The sequence below is a fragment of the Leucopleurus acutus genome, assembly GCF_964270905.1.
Source record: "Leucopleurus acutus genome assembly, chromosome: 3".
NCBI classification, from domain to species: domain Eukaryota; kingdom Metazoa; phylum Chordata; class Mammalia; order Artiodactyla; family Delphinidae; genus Leucopleurus; species Leucopleurus acutus.
Window position 1 is genome coordinate 112,482,257 of NC_139145.1, and position 25,940 is coordinate 112,508,196.

The 25,940-nt window shown below is 38.1% G+C and overlaps 2 protein-coding genes across 4 annotated transcripts in view; one reads left to right on the forward strand and one right to left on the reverse strand.

The window, feature by feature from the left end:
* Nucleotides 1–1,241, reverse strand: part of MSH3 (mutS homolog 3) — a 183,914-nt gene extending 182,673 nt beyond the window's left edge. The window contains exon 1 of the mRNA XM_082836378.1: nucleotides 955–1,241. Within this exon, the coding sequence (XP_082692504.1) occupies nucleotides 955–1,194 (240 nt within the window). The 5' untranslated portion in view covers nucleotides 1,195–1,241. The remainder of the gene's footprint in view (nucleotides 1–954) is intronic.
* Nucleotides 1,144–25,604, forward strand: DHFR (dihydrofolate reductase). 3 transcript variants are annotated; one of them, XM_082836377.1, is made up of 6 exons: nucleotides 1,144–1,225; nucleotides 1,876–1,925; nucleotides 4,342–4,447; nucleotides 11,190–11,316; nucleotides 16,234–16,349; nucleotides 24,329–25,604. In XM_082836377.1, exons 2-6 carry the CDS (start codon nucleotides 1,901–1,903, stop codon nucleotides 24,405–24,407), a joined length of 453 nt encoding a protein of 150 aa, XP_082692503.1. In that variant the 5' UTR covers nucleotides 1,144–1,225; nucleotides 1,876–1,900; the 3' UTR covers nucleotides 24,408–25,604. The 3 variants fall into 3 exon arrangements, with proteins under 3 accessions (XP_082692503.1, XP_082692501.1, XP_082692502.1); XM_082836375.1 differs by lacking the exon at nucleotides 1,144–1,225 and adding an exon at nucleotides 1,395–1,554; XM_082836376.1 differs by lacking the exon at nucleotides 1,144–1,225 and adding an exon at nucleotides 1,395–1,536.
* The last annotated feature ends 336 nt before the right edge of the window (nucleotides 25,605–25,940 follow it).

Sequence of the window (25,940 nt, forward strand, 5' to 3'; positions counted from 1 at the left end):
TTATGAATCACCCTACTTACCTATGTTAAATAGAATACCTTTAAGAAAAAAACCTAATATTTAGAAAAGTTGAATTTAGACAGATAATTTAAAACAGTATCATTTTTGAAATGTTAATTGTCATTTAACTGTTTCACATTCAAACTTGATTTATGTTCACCACTGAAAATGCCACAAGATTATGGACTATACGCTGGCAGAAAACCTGTCAAAAACTTAAGTCCTTCACCAAATAACCTCTAAATGGTAGGCATAAAATAAAATCTTGGTGAATTCATGAAAATATAGGCTATGGTCAAAAAACAAAGACAGGAGAGAACAATCATCTATGGAAGAAACATAAATGAAGGGAACAAGATTTTGAAGCAACAGGAAGCATACAACTAGCCATCACATCTGTATCATCTTAAGAAACTTTATCCACCCAAATTGTGTATTAGACTTTATAACCTGAACTACAAGGGGTACAGTCACCAGGGAACTGCACATGACTTTGACCCATAAACGCTTGAAATACTAAGCAAGGCTGTTGCAGCCTTAAAAACTAGAGATTTAACGGCAGTTTTCGTCTAGTCAGCTAACCAAACACATACAAATAATAAATAATGCTCCTCTTCAACCCTCAATCCAGAAAAAAAAACGGGGGGGAGGGGAGAGGATGGAGATTAAAATATGTATCCTTTGACTCTAACCGCATCAGAATGAGCTAAGGTCTGCCATTAAGAGCCGGTGTGACCTTAGCCTCAAATCTATTACCCCAAGTGTAATATTACACTAAAATGTCTGAACTGCACCTAGGACGGATGCTGCCCTGCCTCTTCCCTCTTTCTCCTTCTTGAGCCCCGCCCCTTCCCCGCCTGGCCCAGCCATCTCGCATATTCTCGCGCACAGTCCCCGCCTCGTCCAGCTCCACCCACAAGCACCGCCCCCGCCCTTATGGTCGCGCCCACTCACCGATGGCCCCGCCCCGCCCTGGACCGAACCCACCACGTGTGGCGGCAACTGAGGCGGGAGAGTGGCCGCTAGGGGCGCTGCGGAGTTAGAGTCAGGATCCGCCTTCTCGGCTGTACCCGTTGGGGAGGAGGTGGATTTCAGGCTTCCCGTAGACTGGAAGAATCTGCTCAAAACCGCCTGCCTTGCAGGGCCTGGGCCGGCGGGAGCGGCGCCACCAGAGACCGGCTTCCGGCGCGACATCGCGGAGCACGCAGCCACAGCCCGGCAGCAGGTCGAGCTGGGAGCGCGAGCCCGCGGCCGCCGTTCCCAGGGCGTCTGCGGGCGCGAGCACGTCGCAACCCTGCAGTGCGCCGGGGCGGGGGGCGGGACGAGGGCGGGGTCTCGCCTGCACAAATAGGACTGAGGGGGCGGGGTGGCCAAAATTTCGCGCCAAACTGGCGGGTAATCCCCGTGGTCAGTGTGACGTGCTAGCTTGGAAGTGTTTTCTGCTGCTATCATGGTTCGTCCGCTAAACTGCATTGTCGCTGTGTCCCAGAACATGGGCATCGGCAAGAACGGGGATCTGCCCTGGCCCCCGCTCAGGTACCTGCTGGGCCGGAGGTGGGTCGATTGTGTTGGATCGGAGCTTAATCGGGGTACCTGGGCCGGGCCGGGTCGACGCTGCGAAAAGAAGGGGTCGGACTCGTGACCTGAGTTGGCGGGAGGTAGGCTTAGACTTCCTTCCGCGTCAGGAGCCTGGCGGCTAGTTACTGATTTTCGTCCCGCTCCAGCTGCCCCGCTAGGCCTTTTCCCCCCGCGTCCTACCCCAGAGCAAAGTCCCAGTCCTGGAGGTCCCCCCAGCGCACCGTTTGTCTGGTGCGTTAGAGCTGAAGCCCACGGGATCCCATTCTGAGTAACTCCATGTGTTTCTCTAACTTGTAGGAATGAATACAGGTATTTCCAAAGAATGACTACAACCTCTTCAGTAGAAGGTAATGTGGGATTTTTAAGTGATTCAACTTTGCGAAGGGTCTTGCCTAAGGAAGCTTACCAGTGCAAATTTTACTTAAATTAAAAGTTTTTCATGTTAGTCTGGGACCTTTTGTCCTAACATAAATGAGGATGCAGTTCCCAAGATTCATTAAACTTTTTTTTTTTTTAATTTCTTTGAAATTTTATGTGAGCGTGCGTACAACTCAGGTATTGGTCAAAATTGGAAGCCAGGTAGAGGCTTCTGTGGAGGTTAGCGCTGGCAAAGGAAACCAGAACAGGCCTTTGAAATAGCTGCTGGAAGAGATGATAGTGCCTGAATGGCAATGGAGAGGACAAAAGTCCAAAAAGCGGTTACAAGATACTCAATTTGGAGATTAGAAAGTTAAAGGTGATGCAGGAAGGCATCAAAGATGAACTCTCAGATTTTCAGTTTGAGAGTCTGGGTGACATGGAAAATAAAGGAGTGGGGAATAGTGTGCAGCTGTAATGATGATGATTTTAAAGTGCTTGTAGTATATCCGGGACAATTTCAGGCACGGGGAACTAGATGAATTGAGCCACTGGAGAGAAGAGGATAACCAAGGATAAGAATGTGGGCATGAGGGAGAAAAAACCTAAGAGACATGTGTGTTTATTCATTAGAGGAGGAATAGCAGAGTAAACAGGGAAACAGTAAATCAGAAAGGAGCAGATGCAGCATAACTATAACAGGACAGATAAAAGGTACTTCAATTTGGCCCTTGAGTCACTAGTTGGAGACATGATGGCAAAAGCTTGAAGCTAAAAAATTGACATGAACCACTCTCAAGAATCCTAAGTATGGCCTGCTAATAGGAAGAGCATCCCATGCCTGACCTGTTTGCTGGTTTTCAGTAAATATAGTATTACTTGGATAAATGAATGAAAGGGTACCAAGGATGTCTTGGCTTTTTTTTTTTTTTAAACGCCTCCCTATGTCCTTCACTCATCATCTCTACCTTAGTTGTTAGGTCAGGTCTGTGCCATATTCCTCATCAGAATTCCTCACCTATTAGCTCCATTATCTTTAATAGTTGATATCTCCTTATTGAACACGTAAAACTCTGTCTTTGAAAATATAGTGCATATTGTATAAGGGTGCTCTGAATTACAGGGGGTTTTTTGTTTGTTCTTGGAGGAAAAATTTTTTTCCAACATTTGGAGGTAATATTTGGTAAGAGTAGTGAAGCAAAACCTGAAAAATGCTTAGTCTTACAACTTGCAGTTTGTAAATTTAGTGTTTTTGTTTAAATAAAATCAAACTAACGATGATTCTTTAAGAAAACAGATACAGGGACTTCCCTGGAGGCACAGTGGTTAAGAATCCGCCTGCCAATGCAGGGGACACGGGTTCGATCCCTGGTCCGGGAAGATCCCACATGCCACGGAGCAACTAAGCTCGTGCGCCACAACTACTGAATCCCGCAAGCCACAACTACTGAAGCCCATGCGCCTGGAGTCCGTGCTCCACAACAAGAGAAGCCACCACAATGAGAAGCCTGTGCACTGCAACAAAGAGCAGCCCCCACTCACCGCGACTAGAGAAAGCCCACGCACAGCAACGAATACCCAACGCAGCCAAAAATAAATAAATTAAATAAATTTTTTTAAAAAGTAATAAAACAAAACTACATTAAAAAAAGAAAACATACATGCAGTCCTTTTGATAGTCTATCAGAACATATCAAGAATCATAGAAATGAGTATGTTCCTTTGATCCAGATACCTGACTCCCAAGGGTTTTTTTCTCCTAAGTAATTAAACAAAAATGGAAGCTTTACATGTGTATAGTTTTTATAGAAGCGTTATACTTGAACTAGATGCACAGAGGCACAATTGATAATGTTTTAAGCTAATTGCATGGAATATTAAGCAGCTGTCTTTTAAAAAATGACTAATTTAAATGTATAAAGTATGCAAATATGAATAATACTGTTATATCAGTTATTACAGTACATATTAGATGCTGAGTATTGTAAGTCTTCAATCGCCACAACAACTCTACAAGTAGGAACTACCATTATCTCCGTTTTATAGATAAGGAAAATAAGACACAGGAGATAAACATGACTCGCCTAGTAGATGACAGAATACATTCAATTTGAGCACTTCAACCCAGAATCTTTGCTCTTAACTACTATAATATGCATGACTACAGTTGATGAAAACTATATATTGGTTATAAGTTGGCTAAAGCCAAAGAAAATAACAGTTACTAAACTTAGATAATGGATGACAAATGGTAAATTTTGATAAAGCTGTTTTAAATTTTAATTTTTTAAAGCAGATCCACTAGGTGTCCCTATGACAATCATATCTATGCATATATGTATGAATATATAAAAATATATATGTGTACTCCCAAAATATATTTATCTTTTGCGTGTGATTTTACAGGTAAACAGAATTTGGTGATTATGGGTAGGAAAACCTGGTTCTCCATTCCAGAGAAGAATCGACCATTAAAGGACAGAATTAATATAGTTCTCAGTAGAGAACTCAAGTAAGTACTGTACCATAAATTCACCACAAGAAAATCATGTTCCATTCCTTATGGTAGAGGTCAGGTATAGGACAACATAAAATAGTATGAATGTAACTATGGATGAAGCTACTTGATATCATAAAGGTGATTACAGAAAATAAGCAGTTATTTATGCCATATGACAGTAACTTATTCTGTTACTCAAGTGACTGATTTCATCACCTTGACAAATTACATTAAATCTAACTATGGTAATAGTAGATTTGCACGTTTCCTTGAACCATTATTCAGTAGACTTAAATATCAGTTATATAATGTAATTTAATAAACTTTTCTAGTTTCATGTAAAATCAAAATACATATGTTATGGAACTTGCCAAACTTAAGTGGTTATCCCCTCTCTGTACCTAGCCCTAAATGCAATAAGATGTAAATTTTAGGATTGGGCTAAAAACTGGTCCTAGTCTTGTGCCCTGTTATTTCTAGTTTACCACAACAGCCAAATAATATTTTGTGCTTTTGTTCTTTACCCAGCATCTGAAGGTTAAAATTTTCAAAGTTTTGAAATGGAAGCATTTCCTAGGAATTCTAGGGAGTGTCTCTAGTTGGCCTGGGGGAGGAATTTTCCTGTTTACCAATTTACCATTAGGCAACATAGTTCTGGATGCCTGGAAATGCCCTGGGGACTTGGCAGGGTGAGGAGGGGGAAGCAGTTTAGGTGAAAGCATTAAGACTCTTCATCAAGTCAACTGCAGTGCTTTTACCTTCACCAAGGCTTCCATGGCATTTACTCTACATGTAGTGCAAACTGATTGCTATTTTGTTTCTTTTTGTTATTTTTTACATTGGTCCCAGCCCACTAAAATAACTTCTGGAACCCCAAGGGGTTTTGCAGGAGTTTACTGTGGGGGGGGAGAGGGGAGCCTGAATTATACCATAAGGGAAGGTTTAGGACTGGCATGGTAATTATTCTCTCTTAAACTAATAATATAATCACACAAAAAATGCAGCATCCTGGGGCACTGCTTGCTTAATAACGGTGGTCATAGTATTCCTTTCCCATGTGTATTATTAGGGTTCACCCAGAGCAGCAGAACCAGTAGAAGATAGAAAGATAGATAGATAGATAAAAGAATTTTATTGCAAGGAATTCCACAGTTGTAGGGCTGGGTAGGCAAGTCCAGATATCTGTAGGGCAGGCCATCAGGAAGGGCAGGGAGGAACTCTGCAGAAGGGGCTGAAGCTGCTGCCCGCTGGTGAAATTTCTTCAAGGAAGCCTCAGATCTGTTCTTAAGGCCTTTCAACCCCTTGAATTAGGTCCACCCAGATAAAAGTCATTTAATTATCAACTTTAATCACATCTGCAAAATACCTTCACAGCAACACCTAGATTAGTGTCTAAATAACAGTACTATAGCCTAGGCAAGTGAACACCTGAAGACTATCCAACCACGGAAGGAAAAACACTACACAGCTGTAGCCTAAGGGGACTCAGGCTTATATAGATTTTCTCCTAAATCCCTCCTATAATGGTATAGGTTAAAAACCTGGAAGAAAGTATACCAGAATATTTCACTGATTGCCTTTGGGTGATGGGGAATATGTTGATCTGCATCTTGCCATCTGCCCCGATCTTCATGCTCTTCTCTTTCTCCTGGTTGCTAGGATATTCTGATTATATCTTTACTTCATAGAATCCAAATTCACAGACCGTATTGCCATTCCCAGAGACTCTTTAATAACATTCTTTAATACTACTCAAGTTTATTTATGGCCAGCTTGAGCTAAAACAAACATAAAGAAATCTCAGTGGGGTAGATGTTCAGTTGGGCCAGCATATCTCCTCAAATGATGAGTCTTATTTCTTCTTTATGACCCCCCTATGGTGTATGTAATTGGATTCAGTTGTTTCTTATGTATTTATATGTAACATTTGTTGGTGCATTTCACTTTTTTTGTTTAAGGCAGAGAGAAAATTTAAAATCTTTATCACCAAGCACACCAAGGAAATAGGGATACCAGTTAGAGAAAAAAATTAGAGTTATTTTTTGTCCTTCCTTCTGCTTCCCTACTTGCTGGTCAGTTCCACACATATCCTGAGCACCTGCTATGTGCCAGGCACTGCTAGGTCCTAAATAAAAGGGGGGAGATATATACATGTAAATCTCTTGCTCATGCAAGCTTTTAGAGATATTCAATTTTTCACCACCACCCCACAATGTAAAAAGAAACTGAATCCTCAAAGTAATCCAAAAATTTGCTGCCAGATACTAGTCATTTTGCATAACTGTTCCCTTAATAAGGTATAGGAAAAATGCCTTTCTAAAGCTTTCTAGACAATCAAGTTGTGGCTTCAAAAGAAATATTATGCAGCCACATTTGGAAAACAGGCATTTTCTCAAAATGTTAAACATAGAATCATCATATGACCCAGCAATTCCACTCTTTGGTATATAACCAAGAGAAATGAAAACATGATTACATAAAAACTTGTACACAAATGTTCATAGCAGCATCATTCATAGTAGCCAAAAAGTGGAAACATCCCAAATGTCCATCAGCTGATAAATGGATAAACAAAATGTGCTATATCCATGCAATGCAATATCATTCCACAATAAAAGGAATGAAGTACTGATATATGCTACAACATGAATAAGCTTTAAAGTCTTTGGAACCAAAAACCAAATAAAGAAGTTTTACTGCAATGCTGCAGCTTTGGCAGCATCTTTAGAAAATCCAGAATTGCCTGCATTATATAAGATGTTGTAAACTGTCTTCAGTCCATGAAGTTGTCTAACATTTCATGGCAGAATAATTTTTTATGGTCGTGCTATCATATTCTCCACAGTGATTAAAACTTTCTTCTCTTCATAAAGCTTCAGTTCTCTCCCCACCACTCACATACTTGGTGTAGCAAAGACTTAGCAACCTGGCTTCTAATACCTGTTCTGGCACCTATTAACCTTGAGCCTTGCTGAACCTCAACTTTCTTACCTACTGAATGGGATTAATGACAACTTCTTAGGGTGATTTTGAGGGTTAATTAATATTTTATATGTTAAATTTCTGGCACACAGAAGGTACCCTACAGATATCAGGTCCTACTCCCCCAGTCCTTGCTATTTTACCAAAATTACATAATTTTGTAGCTTATTGAAAATATTAATATTAATGAGATCACAATGGACAGGCTCATGATCTTATTTTCACCTTAACGTATCACTTTGTTCTTCCTTCCCTCGATCTTGAGACAGAAAAATCCCCTGCTTTTAAAATCAATTCCTTCCCCCGCCTCCACTGTTTTATTCTAGACTCCATTTTGTTTCTGTCCTCAGGACCTTGCTCTATTAGACTGCCCTTTAGTATTTTAAACCTCACCACAGATTACTTTTCCTCTCTCAGTTTTCCTGGAGCTTTCTTGTGTTAAATAACCTTAATGTAAGCCTCAATAATATTTATAGTGGCCTGTCACTTCTGTGTTTTGCTCATGCTTTTACCTCCTTCAAGACTCAGCTAAGGGATCAGACTCCAAAGAGAATTCTTCCTGTCACCCCAGCCAGATGATGCACAACCTCTGTGCCCATCTAGCCTCCTCCATACATCCCCAGTGCATGTCCTTTTCACTTTTATGGGCACTGCTGAGCTATTTCTTTGCCTGCCATCACAATCTTTTTGGTACAGGAAGTGCTTTTTTTTTTAAATCTCTATTTCAAGCACCTGGCATATCTCCTAGCAAAGTAGGGGTTCCAGAATTTTCATGGAATAAATGGTCTGTAGTCAGTTTATAAAAATAGAATCATCCCACATAACAACACTTTGTAACCTGCCTTTTCCCCACTCAATATATTAAAAGATTAATTTCTATAAATATTTTTAGTGGCCACATAGTATTCAGTTATGAGGATGAAGCATATTTGAATCAATTTTTAATAGTTAGAAATCACATTTTTAAAGACTGAGTATTAAAGGTCTTAAAGTGAACATACTTCTGAATTCTGGTTAAGATGTGATTCTAGCCTAGGGTTTTTCTTTTTAACTGTTTTCCCAACAGTCCTCAGGGAAATTGGGGCAGAATTCTATCTGCCATCCTCTTTCATCAGGCACAATGGAAAGGATAATGTTTATATAATACCCCAGAGTAATCAAATGAGGCAGCTCAAGGCCGGAAAACACTGGTCTGAGGGCTCTGCCTAAACTAGGCCACACCATCTGAGGCCTGAGGGAACCAGAATCTAACACCTTTGTAGCCCATGACCACCAGTTGAAAGCCTATTGTCTGAATAAGAAGTGCCCCTCAGGCCCCAAAGTCAGGCTGCTGGAAGTCAAATCCTAGGTCCACCATTTCCTAGCTGTGTGACTATTGGCAACCTAATCCCTCAACCTCAACATCCTCATCTGTAAAAAGGGATAATAGTACCTACATTGGACTGCTGGCAACATTAAATGGTATGATGAGTATAAAGCACTGCCTGACCCTACTACTTGTCAGAGCAAGTAGGCACTTAATAAATGTTAGATATTTTCTTTGTAATACAGCTATCCATCAGGTAGAAAGCAGCCTCCCTTGAATAGGGCTTTTAAGGAAAGGGATGGAAGTATCACTGGAGTGCCTGCTATGTGCATTATCTCTTTTAATCTTCATGCCAACCCTCAGGGAATTCAAGATTCTGGGTAACAAGCAAAATATCAAGCATGGCCACACACTTCTTGATGTAGAGTGTGTGTGCTACCACATACCAACTGTCCTTTGTGAGGGAATCCAATCTGGATCGGATTGAGATAATTATAGAAAGAAAATTTAGCAATGAAATAAGTAACAATATTGAGTGCTTGCCATATGGTATTTATTGTGTTAGTTTCTAGGATTTGTGCTGTGAAGAGGCTGATGAACCATTGGCTCAAATTTTTGCTAATTTTCTGCCCATCTAGGGTCAAGTGTTTCTTGTGAAACATTTCTATACCACTAAGTAGCAATACTGTGCTGAAGCATTTCCTCAATGTCTTTGTTATATCTAAAATCTGAAACAAATCCTTAATCTGTTCTTTGTTTCCCTTTTTAGACTCACTGCAAAAGGGCAAAGAAGTAGTCTTTACCTTAATCCCTTGAATCATTCTCAAGCCATTGTTCCACAGTCTTCACAAAAAGATTGTCCCCTTTCTTTGAAGTCCACACCAACCACGTATACCACCTTCTAAATCATTTTGCCGTAATCCACCTACTTCTAGAATACCTCTTCCGGTTTTCCTTGTATGTCAGTTCCTAAATCAACAATTTACATCCTACCTTAACTCCTGTCAGCAGTCCTGATTTAAACATCCTCAGTTACTAAAACCATCTTGACTCTTTCAAAGTCATTGTAAACTTGGTTTATTAACTAGACTGTCTTCTCCCCCCCAACTCCAAATCTGTTTCTTCTAAATTCAGTTCTCCCCTCGAATTGCCTGGTCCATCCTAGTCACTGCAACTGCCCTGATACCTTTGGGGATCCCTTGGCTCCTTTAGCTTCACCCTAGTCTCCATGTCTTCTTCCAGCTTTGAATCAAAATACATTCTTTGTGCTATCTTAACTTCTTGAGAGATGACAAAGAGTGAAGTAAGTCAAATAGATATCAAGAAGGTGAGAAAGGAGGCAGCAAAGAGAATGAGTAGTCCCCATTAGCTCTTAGTTAATCATTGTTAGAACTACTAGTTCAAAGGCAATTACATTATTTTTTAAAAGCATCAGTCTAAGAACTTGACATTGAATTGTAATTTCTGTTGTGTCTAATTACTCTGAAAGCCAATTCTGCATGTTTCTTCATTTATAAAGGGAATTGCAAACTCTCACCAAAATAACATTTTTGGAGGTTGGGAGAGACTGAGCTAGTCAATATAAACAATAAATTAATTGACTTTTCCCCTTTGGGATTTTTAATTACAAAAGTAATAACGTGCTCATTTTTTGATAATTCATTTATTTCTATATTGTTTGAAACATGAGAATCCTTTCCCCACACCCCAAAGGTAACCACTTATTAACAGTTTGAATATCATTCCAAACTAAAGTCACTCAAACATATCACTCTTTTTCCAACATTTTATCTGAAGACTGTCAAGCCTATAGAAAGAATTTTACAGTAAACACCTGTATACCCACAACATAGATTCTACCACATAGATTATTTTATACTATGCTTGTTTTATCATCCATCCAACCATCCATCAGTCTTGTTATTTTTATGCTTTTCCAAGTAAACTGCAGACATTAGTATATTTTCCCCTAAATAATTCATTATATATCTCATTAACTAGAGTTTAATATTACTTTACTGTTTTTTTCTTTTGAAATAAATATTATGTACAATGAAATGTACAAGTCTTACATGTACATTTGCTATATTTTAACAAATATATGCACCTATGTAACCCCATATCAAAGATATAGGACATTATTGTCACTCCCAGAAAGCTGCCTCAAGCCCCTTCCCAGTGAATCTTTACCCCATCCCTCTGGAAACAACTACTGTTGTGATTTTTTTTCCACCACAAATATGCAGTATCACAAGTGGTTCTGTTTTTGATTCATTGTAGACCATACATACACAAATGTGGGTTGCATTATTGGCCATGAGCCATACTGATGTTAAATGCTTTTTATTGAAAGGTTCCATATTTATGATGCTTTTAATTTTATAATTACTGCCTCCTAGTCAGATTATTTGACTAGTATGAATGGGGTTTATAGAAATTATGTGTAATTCTTTCTTGTAATCTCAGGGAACCTCCACAGGGAGCTCATTTTCTTGCCAAAAGTCTGGATGGTGCCTTAAAACTTATTGAGCAACCAGAATTAACAAATACAGTGGACATGGTCTGGATAGTGGGAGGCAGTTCTGTTTATAAGGTAAGTAACGTTATCTGTGACTATAAGGAAATAGTCTACCCTCTTTCTTTCAGCTTCCCTGCCATCTCAACTTTAAAAAATTAAGCCATGAGCAAAGAAAGCACGTTATTTCTCCTGGAAGTTAGACATATTGCCAATTTGCACTATTCATTTTTTGATACTATCATACAAACTAAATGAAAAGTAAGTTTTTAGGTCTGTACCAGTCTATTTTCAATTCAAAATAGTTGATGTTTCCAATTTTAAAAACATTCTAAATCCTTCCTGAGAATTGTACTTGCACTGCATTGTCTTCTCCTCCCTGGATGTGCCTAAATACACTAAGCTATCATCTTTTCCTCTAGAATAAATATTATGTCCCTTACTGAGGAAAGGCTCCGTTGAGATACACTGACTAGATGTATGTGAACTTGTTCAAAGCACAAGACTTTCCCTCAACAATTTTCATATAAAGTGAGGGTAGGGGGAAAGTGTTACATGATTTCGTATCATAAGAGAAGACACTGTGTTAAATAGAAAATATCCCTTTTTCTTGATACCAGATGACTTCCAGCTTTAAAAATTTTTGAGGATAATAAATAGAATTTTATAATTCTTTTATAACACTGAGGAAAGATTACATTTATGGAGAGGAAAAATCAGCCCCTACCCTTTGTGGCTTGTCATAATATATGAACACAAATTATTTTAGGAATAAGTATACCAGGATCCTAGGTGGCATTATAAAAACTCTGTTTCTTGGGTTCCTGTTTCTACAATCTTTAACATTCTCCATTTGTAATAGGGGGAAAATGGACATTTTCATTTGATCTTTTCAGCCAAGAATGAATTTCTAAGAAAATAAGTTGTTTATTTTGCTGAGTGCCGATCACATTTTGAATGATTCAATACCATAGTCACTTGAAAATGTATTCTTTAAACAATATAAGTACTTAAATACATTTATATAATTTGATATATCTGTACTTATATAAATAATAAAGAAGTAGAATCTGTAGGTTTTTGCATTATCCACCTCACACCACATTGACTTACAGAACATTCGGGACTACCAGCCTGTTTTTGTAAATAAGGTTTCAATGGAACACAACCATGCCCATTGGTTTAGTGTTGCTTATGGCTGCTTTTGCCTACAAAGGTAAGAAACCATATGGCCCACAAAGCCTAAAATGTTTACCATCTGACACTGTACAGAAAAGGTGGGCCAGGATTATTTGGCCTGAGGCAAACCAGCAATGGAGCCTACAGGCCCTTTGGTGGGCCTAATGGTGGACTCTTGGAGGGCTCACACCAAGGAGTACTTCCCAGAACTTCTGCTGCCAGTGTCCTTGTCCCCGTGGTGAGCCCCAGCTGCCCCCCGCCTCTGCAGGAGCATTCCAACACTAGTAGCCGTGTGGCTGACAGGGTCTTGGTGCTCTGGCCGGGAGTCAGGCCAGAGCCTCTGAGGTGGGAGAGCCGAGACTGACATTGGTCTACCAGAGACCTCCCGGCCCTGTGTAATATCAAATGGCGATAGCTCTCCCAGAGATCTCCATCTCAACACTAAGACTCAGCTCAACTCAACGACCAACAGGCTACAGTGCAGGACACCCTATGCCAAACAACTAGCAAGACAGGAACGTGACACCACCCATTAGCAGAGAGGCTGCCTAAAATCATAATAAGTTCACAGACACTGCAAAACACACCACTGGACGTGGTCGTGCCCACTAGAAAGACAAGATCCAGCCTCATCCACCAGAACACAGGCACCAGTCCCCTCCACCAGGAAGCCTACAACCCACTGAACCAACCTTAGCCACTGGGGACAGACACCAAAAACAATGGGAACTACAAACCTGCAGCCTGCGAAAAGGAGACCGCAAACACAGTAAGTTAAGCAAAATGAGAAGACAGAGAAACATACAGCAGATGAAGGAGCAATGTAAAAACCCACCAGACCAAACAAATGAAGAGGAAATAGGCAGTCTACCTGAAAAAGAATTCAGAGTAATGACAGTAAAGATGATCCAAAATCTTGGAAATAGAATGGAAAAAATACAAGAAACGTTTAACAAGGACCTAGAAGAATTAAAGAGCAAACAAACGATGATGAACAACACAATAAATGAAATTTAAAATTCTCTAGAAGGAATCAATAGCAGAATAACTGAGGCAGAAGAACAGATGAGTGACCTGGAAGATAAAATAGTGGAAATAACTACTGCAGAGCAGAATAAAGAAAAAAGAATGAAAAGAACTGACAGTCTCACAGACCTCTGGGACAACATTAAATGCACCAACATTCAAATTATAGGGGTCCCAGAAGAAGAAGAGAAAAAGAAAGCATCTGAGAAAATATCTGAAGAGATTATAGCTGAAAACTTCCCTAACATGGGAAAGGAAATAGTCAATCAAGTCCAGGAAGTGCAGAGAGTCCCATACTGGATAAATCCAAGGAGAAACACGCCAAGACACATATTAATCAGACTATCAAAAATTAAATGCAAAGGGCTTCCCTGGTGGCGCAGTGGTTGAGAGTATGCCTGCCGATGCAGGGGACACGGGTTCATGCCCCAATCTGGGAAGATCCAACATGCCACGGAGTGGCTGGGCCCATAAGCCATGGCCGCTGAGCCTGTGCGTCCGGAGCCTGTGCTCCACAACAGGAGAGGCCACAACAGTGAGAGGCCCACGTACAGCAAAAAAAAAAAAAAAACAAAATTAAATACAAAGAAAAAATATTAAAAGCAGCAATGGAAAAGCAACAAATAACATACAAGGGAATCCCCATAAGGTTAACAGCTGATCTTTCAGCAGAAGCTGCAAGCCAGAAGGGAGTGGCAGGACATATTTAAAGTGATGAAAGGGAAAAACCTACAACCAAGATTACTCTACCCAGCAAGGATCTCATTCAGATTCAATGGAGAAATCAAAACCTTCACAGACAAACAAAAGCTAAGAGAATTCAGTACCACCAAACCAGCTTTACAACAAATGCTAAAGGAACTTCTCTAGGCAGGAAACACAAGAGAAGGAAAAGACCTACAAAAACAAACCCAAAACAGTTAAGTAAATGGTAATAGGAATATACATATCAACAACTACCTTAAATGTAAATAGATTAAATGCTCCAACCAAAAGACAGACTGGCTGAATAGAAACAAAAACAAGACCCATATATATGCTGTCTACAAGAGACCCACTTCAGACCTAGGGACACATACAGAATGATAGCAAGGGGATGGAAAAAGGTATTCCATGCAAATGGAAATCAAAAGAAAGCTGGAGTAGCAATTCTCATATCAGATAAAATAGACTTTAAAATAAAGACTATTAAAGAGACAAGGACACTACATAATGATCAAGGGATCAATCAATGAAGAAGTTATAACAATTGTAAATATTTATGCACCCAACATAGGAACACCTCAATACATAAGGCAAATGCTAACAGGCATAAAAGGGGAAATCAACACAATACAGTAACAGTAGGGGACTTTAACACCCCACTTTCACCAATGGACAGATCATCCAAAATGAAAATAAATAAGGAAATACATATGCTAACACATATATATGGAATCTAAAAAAGAAAAAACAAAAAACGGTTCTTAAGAACCATGGGGCAGGACAGGAATAAAGACGCAGATGTAGAGAATGGACTTGAGGACACGGGGAGGGGGAAGGGTAAGCTGGGCCGAAGTGAGAGAGTGGCATGGACATATATACACTACCAAATGTAAAATAGATAGCTAGTGGGAAGCAGCCGCATAGCACAGGGAGATCAGCTGGGTGCATTGTGTCCACCTAGAGCAGTGGGATAGGGAGGGTGAGAGGAAGATGCAAGAGGGAGGAGATATGGGGGTATATATATATATGTATAGCTGATTCACTTTGTTATACAGCAGAAACTAACACACCATTGTAAAGCAATTATACTCCTATAAAGATGTTAAAAAAAGAAAAAGAAAAGTTGGGCCATATATCATTAACTTTGATACAGATCTTCAAATGCTGCTGTGATTAGTCCCTTCAATTTTTCTAATTTTTGGTATAGTAAGAATTGGTAGAATACTGATTTGATCAGGGCAAGAGAATAAATGATTTAATGTAAGCCATAGGATTGAAAATAAAAAGTAAAATTTGTTCTATGCCCTTTGTATGGAATTTTAAGGATTACACACAGTTGAATTTATATGTATATGTGTTTTTGTTTTGTTTCAAAAGCTATTTCAAAATCAAGAGTTATTGCTTTCTTAGAGTTGCAGTTGGGACTCCTGACTTTGTATTCGAATTTTAAGATATTTGTTCCAGGGGAGTTTTTTTTCTGTATAAACTATCAATAGTACTATAGGCAGTAATAGAAAAGTCATTAACAATATAATGCCAAATGCAGTCATTAGCAACAAGAGACAGAATAAATTACCTACTAGCATTGTAACTATCTGCTGAGAAACTGAGGCATTAAATTTTATGTATATGTACTAAGCATGCCCTTGGGATTTTCATTAGTCAAGGTCTCATGAAATTACTATCCTATCCATATATACATACATAAATTTTTTCTGTGGAGGGTAACTAGATAATTTGGGGTTTTTAATTCTTAAACAACAACCAAAGATAAAAGACAAAATTGAATGCTTAAAATGAAAAAAAGAGTTCATGGAAGCAAACTAGAGCCCAGAGTATGTTTGAACTCACCCTTGTAATTATTGATAAATGATTAGGGCCATTCCCAACTAAGTCATACTTTGCAGGGTCCCAAACTAAAGAATAGGATAATTAAATAGCATGCTTTGGAGGTAACAAGATATGTAGCATGTCTCTAATATCTAGTACAAACTTCAGTATGTAATTAAAGCAAAAATATTAGAGTTTCTATAACTTTTGACGCAGATAAATAAGGAAATTGATGCCTTTTGTTTTATTTCAAAGGAAGCCATGAACAAGCCAGGCCATCTTAGACTATTTGTGACAAGGATCATGCAGGAATTTGAAAGTGACACATTTTTTCCAGAAATTGATTTGGAAAAATATAAACTTATCCCAGAGTAAGTAAAATGTTATTCATTGGTCTGAAGCACCTTTGGCTTTCCTGCTTAAGAATTATAGAAAAGAGAATGTCTCTTCAGATTGAATTCGAAGTAGCAATGTGTTTTATAGACAAAAACTATAGGAATTTTTGGATATGTTTTAATGTTGAAGACTTGGGAATGTTCAGGTTTTAATGACTTCACTGAAATCTAGAGAACAGGCATTAGTTCATTCTGTAAGATCAGTGCTTATTTAGCATCAGACTTTGTCTTAGGCATTGGGGATACAGTGTTTACCAAGACAGATGATGTCACTATTCTCCAGGAGATTACATCGTTTATAGTAGAGGAGGAGGGTGGCAAATATAGATAAACATCCAAAGAGTCACTGTGTGGTAAATTGAAATACTGTGATGTGGTAGATACTGTGTAGTCTGAGAAGTCCTCTCTGAAGAGTGATGTCTACACCAGATCTAAATGGCAAGAAGCCAGCCACACAAAGGGCTGAGGAGAGCATTCCAGAAACCAGAAGTAGCTAGCGCAGAGAACTGAGGGCAGAAAGAAGCCTGAACCTGAAAGCCATGGTGGGCATTGTGAGCGAGGAGGAGACCAAGAGGGATCAGACCCAGGGCAGGTTTAGAGGGTTCTGAATAGAGAGTGATACTCTTCTGTTTATGGGCAATGGGCTGGAGGGGGCAAGAGTGAAGCAGGGAGACCAGTTACAGTAGTTCAGGTGAAAGATGAAGGAACTAACTTAGTGGTGGAGGTGGAAGAAGATGTTACACTTGATTTACTCTGTAGTTTACTTTGATTTTAGCATGAAACTGTCTACTTTTGAAAACATTTTAGTTTAAAAGCGCTTTTCAGCTGTTGGCTATGCAGAGTAGAAGATTAATTATATCAACACTTTTAGACTAGCTCTTAACACATTCTTTCAAACACTCAGTTGAAAACAGTCATTCTTTGAGTGCAAGTTTGATTTTGGAAATGCCTCCTAAAAGCAGCATTCAGAGCCAAGTCTGAATAAATGGATGGCCAAGCTTTAGAATAAAGTATATTACTTTACAGAGTAATATAGTTAATGGTCTCAAGTCAAATGAAGTTGGTGACTGATTTTCTTGGGCTCTTAACTAGGTCTAAGGAAAACTGGAAATTCTAAGAACTCTAAAAAGTTTCTAAACAGCTAAAGTACAGGCTTTTGCTTATAGTCTCCAAAGGTGACTACTTAGAAAAATCACATTGATTTCATATATATATATTTTTTTTTAAATCAGCTGTTTCTTTGTCCCACCTTATTTTCTCTTGTACCGCTTAGATGGCTGATTCTCACATTATGTGGATATTGATCTCTGCTATCCCTCATTTCTTTCCTTTCTTTTTGCTACTAACAAAAAGAATAGATTACTGTGTGAATCAGCTTCATATTAAATACCTTTGTAAACCCTGTCACTCTTGATTAGACCTCTTTCCAAAGCTATGACCCTTCAAGATCCTTGATAACTTAAAACAAATACAATTCTGGCTCTTTGACTCTTAGAAAAGAAAATATTAACATCTCCTGAGAAATGATTCACACATCTCAACATTCACCCATTCGAAGTATATAATTCAATGGTTTTAGTATATTCAGAGCTGTGCAGCCATCACCACAATCTTAAGTTCAGAACATTTTCACCATCCAAAAAGAACCGCTGTACACATTAGCAGTCGCTCTCCATTCCCTTCCCCTGCTGGCTCTAGGAACCACTAAATCTATTTTCTATCTCTATAGATATGCCTATTCTGGATATTTCATGTTAACAGAATCATATAATATGAAGTCCTTCTTGGAATTGGCTTCTTTCATGGAATTGGCTTCTTTCACTTAGCATACTGTTTTCAAGGTCATCCATGTTGTAATATGTATCACTACTTCATGCCAAAAAGAATTCCATTGTATAGATTTACTACACTTTATTTATCCATTCACCAATTAGTAGACATTTGATTTATTTCCACTTTTTGGTTAATGTAATGCTGTTTTGAACATTCATGTACAAGTTTTTGTGGGGATGTATATTTTCATTCCTCTTGGGTATAATCTGGGAGAAGAATCACTGGGTCATATAGTTTAACATTTTGAGGAACTGCTGAACTTTTGATAATGTGACTGTACCATTTTACAGTCCCACCAGCAACATACGAAGGTTCCAGTTTCTCTATATCCTTGCCAACACTTGTTATTGTCTGCCTTTGTGGTTATAGCTATCCTAGTAGGGATGAGGTGGTATCTCATTGTGGTTTTGATTTGCATTTCCCTAATGACTAATGATGTTGAACAACTTTTCAGGTGCTTATTTGAGATTTATATACTGTATCTTCTTTGGAAAAATATCAATTCACATCCTTTGCCCATTTTTAAAATTTGGTTATTTATCTTTCTATTACTGAATTTTAAGAGTTCTTTGAATATTCTGGATACAAGTCCTTTATCAGATATATGAGTTGAAAATATTTTCTCCTATTATCTGAACTGTCTTTTCACTTTCCTAATTGACTTTCGCTTTTCCTAATCATTTGCAGCACAAAGGTTTTTAATTTTTATGTAGTCCAATTTTTCTCTTTTGTCAATTGTCCTTTTGGTTTCATACCTAAGAAACCATTAGCTAATCCAAGCTCACAGAGATTTTTTCCTGTGTTTTCTTCTAAGAGTTTTATAGTTTTAACTCTTAATTTAAGTCTATGATCTGTTTGAGTTAATTTATATATGCTATAAGGAAGAGGTCCAAGTTCATTCTTTGGTAAGTAGCACACCAGTTGTCCTAGCACTGTTTGTTGAAAAGACTGTTCTTTTCCCCGACTGAATTGTCTTAGCACCTCTGTGGAAAATCTGTTGACCATAAATGTGAGGGTTTATTTCTGGACACTCGGTTCTATTCCACTGATCTACATGTGTATCTTTATGCCAGAACCACACTGTCTTGATTACTGCAGCTGTGTAATAACTTTTGTGATCAGGAAGTACTAGTCTTCCAACTTTGTTGTTCTTTGTTGTTTTGACTACTCTATGTTCCTTGCATTTCCACATGAATTTTATGATCAGCTTGTCAATTTCTGCCAAAAAGCAAGCTAGGATTTTGATAGATTGCCCTGTATCTGTAAATTACTTTGGAGAGTATTGCCGTCACATCAGTATTAACTGCCAAATCATGAACATTTGATGTCTTTTCAACTTATTGAGATCTTCCTTAATTTCTTTCAGCAATGTTTTGTAGCTTTCAGTGTACAAACCTTGCACTTCATTGTTAAATTTATTCTTACATATTTTGTTCTTTTTGATACTATTGTAAATCAAATTGTTTCTTAATTTTATTTTCAGATTGTTCATTGCTAATATATAGAAATACAATTGATTTTTGTTTATGGAGCTTGTATCCTGTAACCTCACTGAACTCATTTATTCTAATTGTAAATGGATTCCTTCAGATTTTCTAGATACCGAATATATCATTTGCAAATAGAGATAGTTTTACTTCTTCCTTTCTAATCTGGATGTTCTTTATTTCTTTTTTTTCTTTCTTTCTGGATGTTGTTTATTTCTTTTTTTTCTTTCTGGATGTTGTTTATTTCTTTCTTTTCTTTCTTGCCTAAATGTCCTGGCTAGAACCTCCAGTATGATGTTCAATAGAAATGGCAAGAGCAGGCATCCTTGTCTTGTTCCTGATCTTAGAGAGAAAGCATCCATTAAATACGATGTTAGCTGTGGGTCTTTCATACATGCCCTTTATCACACTGAGGAAGATCTCTTCTATTCTAATTCATTGAGTGTTTTTATCATGAAGGAGTATTGGGTTTTGTCAAATACTTTATTTTGAGTCTCTTGAGATAATCATGTGGTTTTGTCATTAATAAGACAAAATATATAATTAATACTTAATATGCTATCAATATGGTATATTACATCAGTTGATTTTTCTGTTAAACCCATCTCGCATTTTTGAGATAAATCCTACTTGGTAGTAATGTATAATCCTTTTTATATGTTGCTGAATTCCATTTGCTAATATTTTGTTGGGGATTTTTACATTTATATTCATAAGGATATTGGTATATTGGTCCGTAGGTTTTTTTTGGTAACGTCTTCATCTAGTTTTGCTATCAGGATAGTGCTAGCCTCACAGAATGAGTTGGGAAGTGTTCTCTCCTCTTCTACATTTTAGAAGAGTTTGTGAAGGGCTGGTATTAATTCTTCTTTAAATGTCTGAGAAATTTTTAATGGTGAATAGACTGAGATAGGAAATTGCTATCCAAAGCCAAAATTCAAAGAAATTGCTCCAAAATGGACATTCTAAACAAGGCTATGGAAGAAAACAAAAAGTCCTTTCTTCCACTGCAGCAGGTCATAGTCATCTGTACTTTCAAGCCTGTAGCAACGTAGTAACAGCCTCTTTAACATGGGATGGAGGGAATCCCCTAAGGGATAAGGGAGAGATGAAGTAGTATAAATCTTTCATGAAATAGAGAAAAAGGAAACCTCTGAAGCAAAGAGAATATGCTTTGTCCCTGGACGTCTGTAACACTGCTCAATTCTGGAGCTTTCTTTCCAAATCTCTCTACATTGGGCAACTTAGAATTGCTCCCTACTGTCCAGAAATGAGTTCTGATCATTCTTTACTCCCCTTCATTCTTTCCCCACAGCTACCCACTTTGTTTAGTCTTCCATTATCCCTATCCTAGGCCTCTTGTGGTTACATAGGTTTCAGTTCAAACACAGTATCTTTTATTGACACCAAACTTCCCAGTAATAAAAGCACCAGTATAATGAAATAAAAATGAAAGAGGACTACTGTGAAGCAAGAAGAGAATAAATTAAAATGTAGATGAAGCCACAAGTGGTAGAAGTCTGAAAGCAGAATATTAATGAAGTAAGATGGTTTTACTTTGTGTCTCCCTTTTTTTCCCAGTGGGTCATTGTCAATGCAATCATTTTTTTTGACAGCACCATGCCAGCCTGTCCATTAATCTGCCCTTATTCATCTTGCCTGGAAGAAGTCTTTCTGTCTCAGACTATTTCACACTAGGATCCAACCAAACCATCAGAGCAAAATATTTTATAGCAGCAGTTTTCCCACTTAATGAGCCCCAAACAGACTTCTCCTTCTGGTTAACAACCTTTCATGTGACCATGTAGTCAAATAGGATTAAAGACCAGAAGAGGCCTTTGAGGCAGTAATTGGCTCCAGAGCTGGGACAGATGCCCCTCACCAGTAGACACTTGAAGTAGGATTTAGATGGGTTGACATTTCCTCTTCTGTTCCCATTATTTCTTGACTGTCCAACAGGATCCTGGCATATTTGTCCATATTATTTGTGGATCCTTCTCCTCCTGAGCTTGTGCTTCCTATAGAGTCATCATTTTTAGTTACGATTTGGTTCTTATGGATACCTGTTCCAGGAACTCTGTTTACCTCTATTTTAGACCTTCCATCAAATCATCTCTGCATTATTCTCATGCTCCTTTGTCAGTTCAGATCTTATGATTATTTGTATTCATTTGCTTCTTTAATGCTTGAAGATTCTAGAAAAGACCATCTATCTGGGTGGTTCATAATAAATAGGTGGTATTTCCAAATCCTGTTAGACTTAAACTTGGAGTTCAAAGGTTGCTCTTAGACAGTTTGTTCTTCAGAAAAGTTTGGAATTATGATTATGAGGTAGTTATCATTATTAAAACAGACTGAATATGTGAATATTGTGGAAAGTAAAATTAATCTTAAGCAGAATTCAATTTTCGTTTCACAGAGAAAATAAACATTATTACCATGACTAGTGACCATATCTAGCCCATAGCATAGTTATTTCTAAATCATTATTCGTGGTTTTAAAAATAGCTTTGATTTGATACTTTGCTTTTATCTTGTTAGCTGACAATCTTGATACTCTTGAGAATTTTACACACACACACAAATGTAAATGTTGCTTTTGGTGACTCATCTAAGAAAGTAAAATTGTGGTTTAAAGTTGGCCTAGTAAAATCATTTCTTTAAACAAAGAAAAAACTATATTGCTACTAAAACAGTAGAACAGAAACAGCTTAGGAAATGGTTAGTAAATAGAAACATACCTTCTTCCTCTGAAATATATTCTCCCTTTTTTTTCTTACATATTATTATGCTATTGTTATTTCATGTTTCTAATTATATATTTTTTCAAAATGGCATAATCTCTAATTGGTCAACAAAAGGTTAATTCCTATTATTACTCAGCATTCTGTTGGGTATCATAAGAGACTTAAATTTGTTTTCTATGTTATCTCTGCCTACGATGAGGTTAGAAAATAGTTAGGGGGACAAAACAAACTAATATCATTAATGGGTAACATTTGTAGAGCACTTACTATATCAGGCACAGTGCTAAATTCTCTATAAGGATGAAGACTTTTTATTGATAGCTACGTGTCACACAGCAGAACCAGGTTCAAACACAAGCCTGACTAAAGCAAGTCTTCCTGTCCCCTCACCTCCAGCACAGTGGATACAGCCAGCACAAGCCTACAGAAGTGCACCAAGATTAGGGTTGTGGACAAGAGTGGTCAGAACAGCCTTCAGTGGAAGACCCGGGTTTGGGGTTTTTTTTGTTGGGGGGGGGGGGCAGTGGTGTTCAGTGAAAAATAATTTTTTTGTTGTCATAAGAACACAGCATGAGATCTACTCTCAACAAATGCTTAAGTGTACAATACACTATTGTAAACTGTAGGGCCAGCGTTACACAGAAGATCTCCAGAACTTGCTCATCTTGCTGACACTTTATATACCCTTTGAACAGCTACTCCCTGTTTCCTCCTTCCCTCAACCCCTGTGAACTACCCTTCTACTCTCTGTTTCTATGAATTTGACCCTTGTAGATTTCTCATATAAGTAGAATCATGCAGTATTTGTCCTTCTGTGACTGACTTATTCCACTTAGCATAACGTCCTCCAAGTTCATCCATGTTGCTGCGTATGGCAGGACTGCCTTGTTTTTTGAAGGCTGAATAATATTCCATTGTATGTATACATATTTTCTTTATATATTCATCTGTCACTGTAGTTTCCATGTCTTGGCTATTGTGGATCATGCTGCAGTAAACATGGAAGTGCAAATATCACTACAAAAGATAAGTGTTGGCGAGGATGTGGAGAAATTGGCACTCTTGTACATTGTTGGTAGGAATGTAAAATGATGCAGCCACTATGAAAAATAGTATGATGTTTCCTCAAATTACTAACAGTAGAACTACCATGTGATCCAGCAGTCCCACTTCTAAGTATATACCCAAAGGAGGGCCTGGGTTTTGACTTAGAAGCTGAAGGAAACACACACCTAAGTGAGTTTAGGAGTAGAAAAGATCAGATAAACAGTGATTCTAGTAAAGGATATGAAATAAGCCACACAGTGGGGAATTAGAGCAGTGTGGCGTCCACTGATTAAACAAATCAAGAATCCCCGGGCTTCCCTGGTGGCGCAGTGGTTGAGAGTCCGCCTGCCGATGCAGGGGACATGGGTTCGTGCCCCGGTCCGGGAAGATCCCACATGCCGCGGAGCAGCTGGGCCCGTGGCCATGGCCGCTGAGCCTGTGCATCCGGAGCCTGTGCTCCGCAACGGGAGAGGCCACAACAGTGAGAGGCCCGCGTACAGCAAAAAAAAAAGAATCCCCATGCACCACACACAACTTCAGTTCCACTCTAACAGCTAAAGGTTGTGTTTTACTTTTTCTTTGCTCACACAAGAGACTTGATACCAAATGTAAGACTTGCAGAAAGTTCTTAAGAAATTTCATATTAGCTGGGTGACAAGAGTGGGAACATAAAAGAGAAACTGCTAACAGTGGTTAGTTTGGGGGAGAAAAACTAGGAGTTAGAAGGAAAGGAAGAATTATACTTTTTATTTTCTAACTTTCTGAGTTTGAAATTTTTCTTACTATTTGCATGTGTAGTGTATTTGCATAATATTTAATTATACATCTTTTTCTTTTACAGATATCCAGGTGTTCCTTCTGATGTCCAGGAGGAGAAAGGCATTAAGTACAAATTTGAAGTATATGAAAAGAACAATTAATGTGAAAGTGTTTTCTGATCTATTTCAAGCCTCCTCCTCCCCCAGCAAAATTATGTATTTTTTGTTGTAGAGACTTTTGTTGACTTTAGATCTATGGATAATTATTTCTAAGCAAAGTACTTTTATTCCCCATTAATCTTAACTAGACTGTATCAGATACCATCTGTGAAACATTTCTTGCTGTAACTTCCTGAATGCCCATCAAGAGTCAAGAATAGGTGACCAGCACCTGCCTAGGGTAGAATTAGAATATCTACCAAGACAGCCCAAAGTAGGAGAGTGCCCTGGTAGCATGAGCTGAAACCAGAGCCTATATATAGCGCTAGGAGTTAGGCAGATGGGTCCAAAGGTCAGAAATGGATTATAAACAGAAGAGCTAGCATTCAGTTATTTAAATTAGATCAAAAGAGGGACTGTGAATTACTTTATCTCACACTTCTGAAAAACATTCCCTTCACTTAGACTAGGAGTCAATAAATTGAAAAATCCAGGATATTCCACAGGGATAGTAAAGAGGCAGGTACGAGACTACCTTTTCAGTGGTTAAAGGAGAAGGTTTGAGACCTTAAAAAACTTTGTTCCTGATCTTCAGTGAGATTGCATGGGATGTTACAATGATAGAACAAGAATTGGCTGCTCGTTACAAAAAAGAATCTAATATCAAACATAATATCTAAAATTAAAAATTCAAAGAGGTAATAAATTGAGAATGAATATTGCTAGAAACCAAAATTAGTAAGTTAGAAACTAAACTTCACAGAATTAAAAAATGAAAATTAAAACATGTTTTACCCATCACGTTAGCAAAGATTTAGATTAAGTATCCAAAAAAAATAGCATTTTCTGCCTTATAAATTGGTACAATCTTTTTAGAGTGTAAGTTAGCAATATCAATTAAAATTCAAAATATTCTGGGTTTGGACCCAGAACTTCCACTTCTAGAAATTAATCCTGAACAAAGATATGGACCCAAGAGTATTTGTTGCAACTTTTTTTTTCAAACTTAGAAACAGCCCAAATGTTGATTAATAAGAAATAACTAACCAATATGTCTATAAAATGTAACATCTGCAGCAGTTAAAAAGAATGAAGTACTGACAGGAAAATGCCAAAAATTGCTAAATAAAAGAAGCAAATTGTGTATAATACTCAAAACGTTTAATAACTGTTCATGTGTGGGAAAAAGCGTGCTGCAAACTGTTGACAGTATCAAAGTTGGGAGTGTTATTTTCTGCATTAGGTATGTCTGTTGTGATTAGATTTTTTGTAGCATTATGTACTTATTTTCATGAAAAACTACTTAAAATGATAAATTGAGCCCTTTGCTCTTAGCAGTAAAATTAGGTTACAGAACATCAGGAATAAACAGAAATGTCTGAAAATCTTTCAGAGAGGGAAAAAAACAGATCACACAGAAGAATAGGAATCAATACTGACTAAGACTTACAACCACAAGAAGACAGTGGTGCTCTCTGCAAGGAACATAACCAGAAAACTATTAGTATCCAGAATTTATAGATATCAGATACTGCT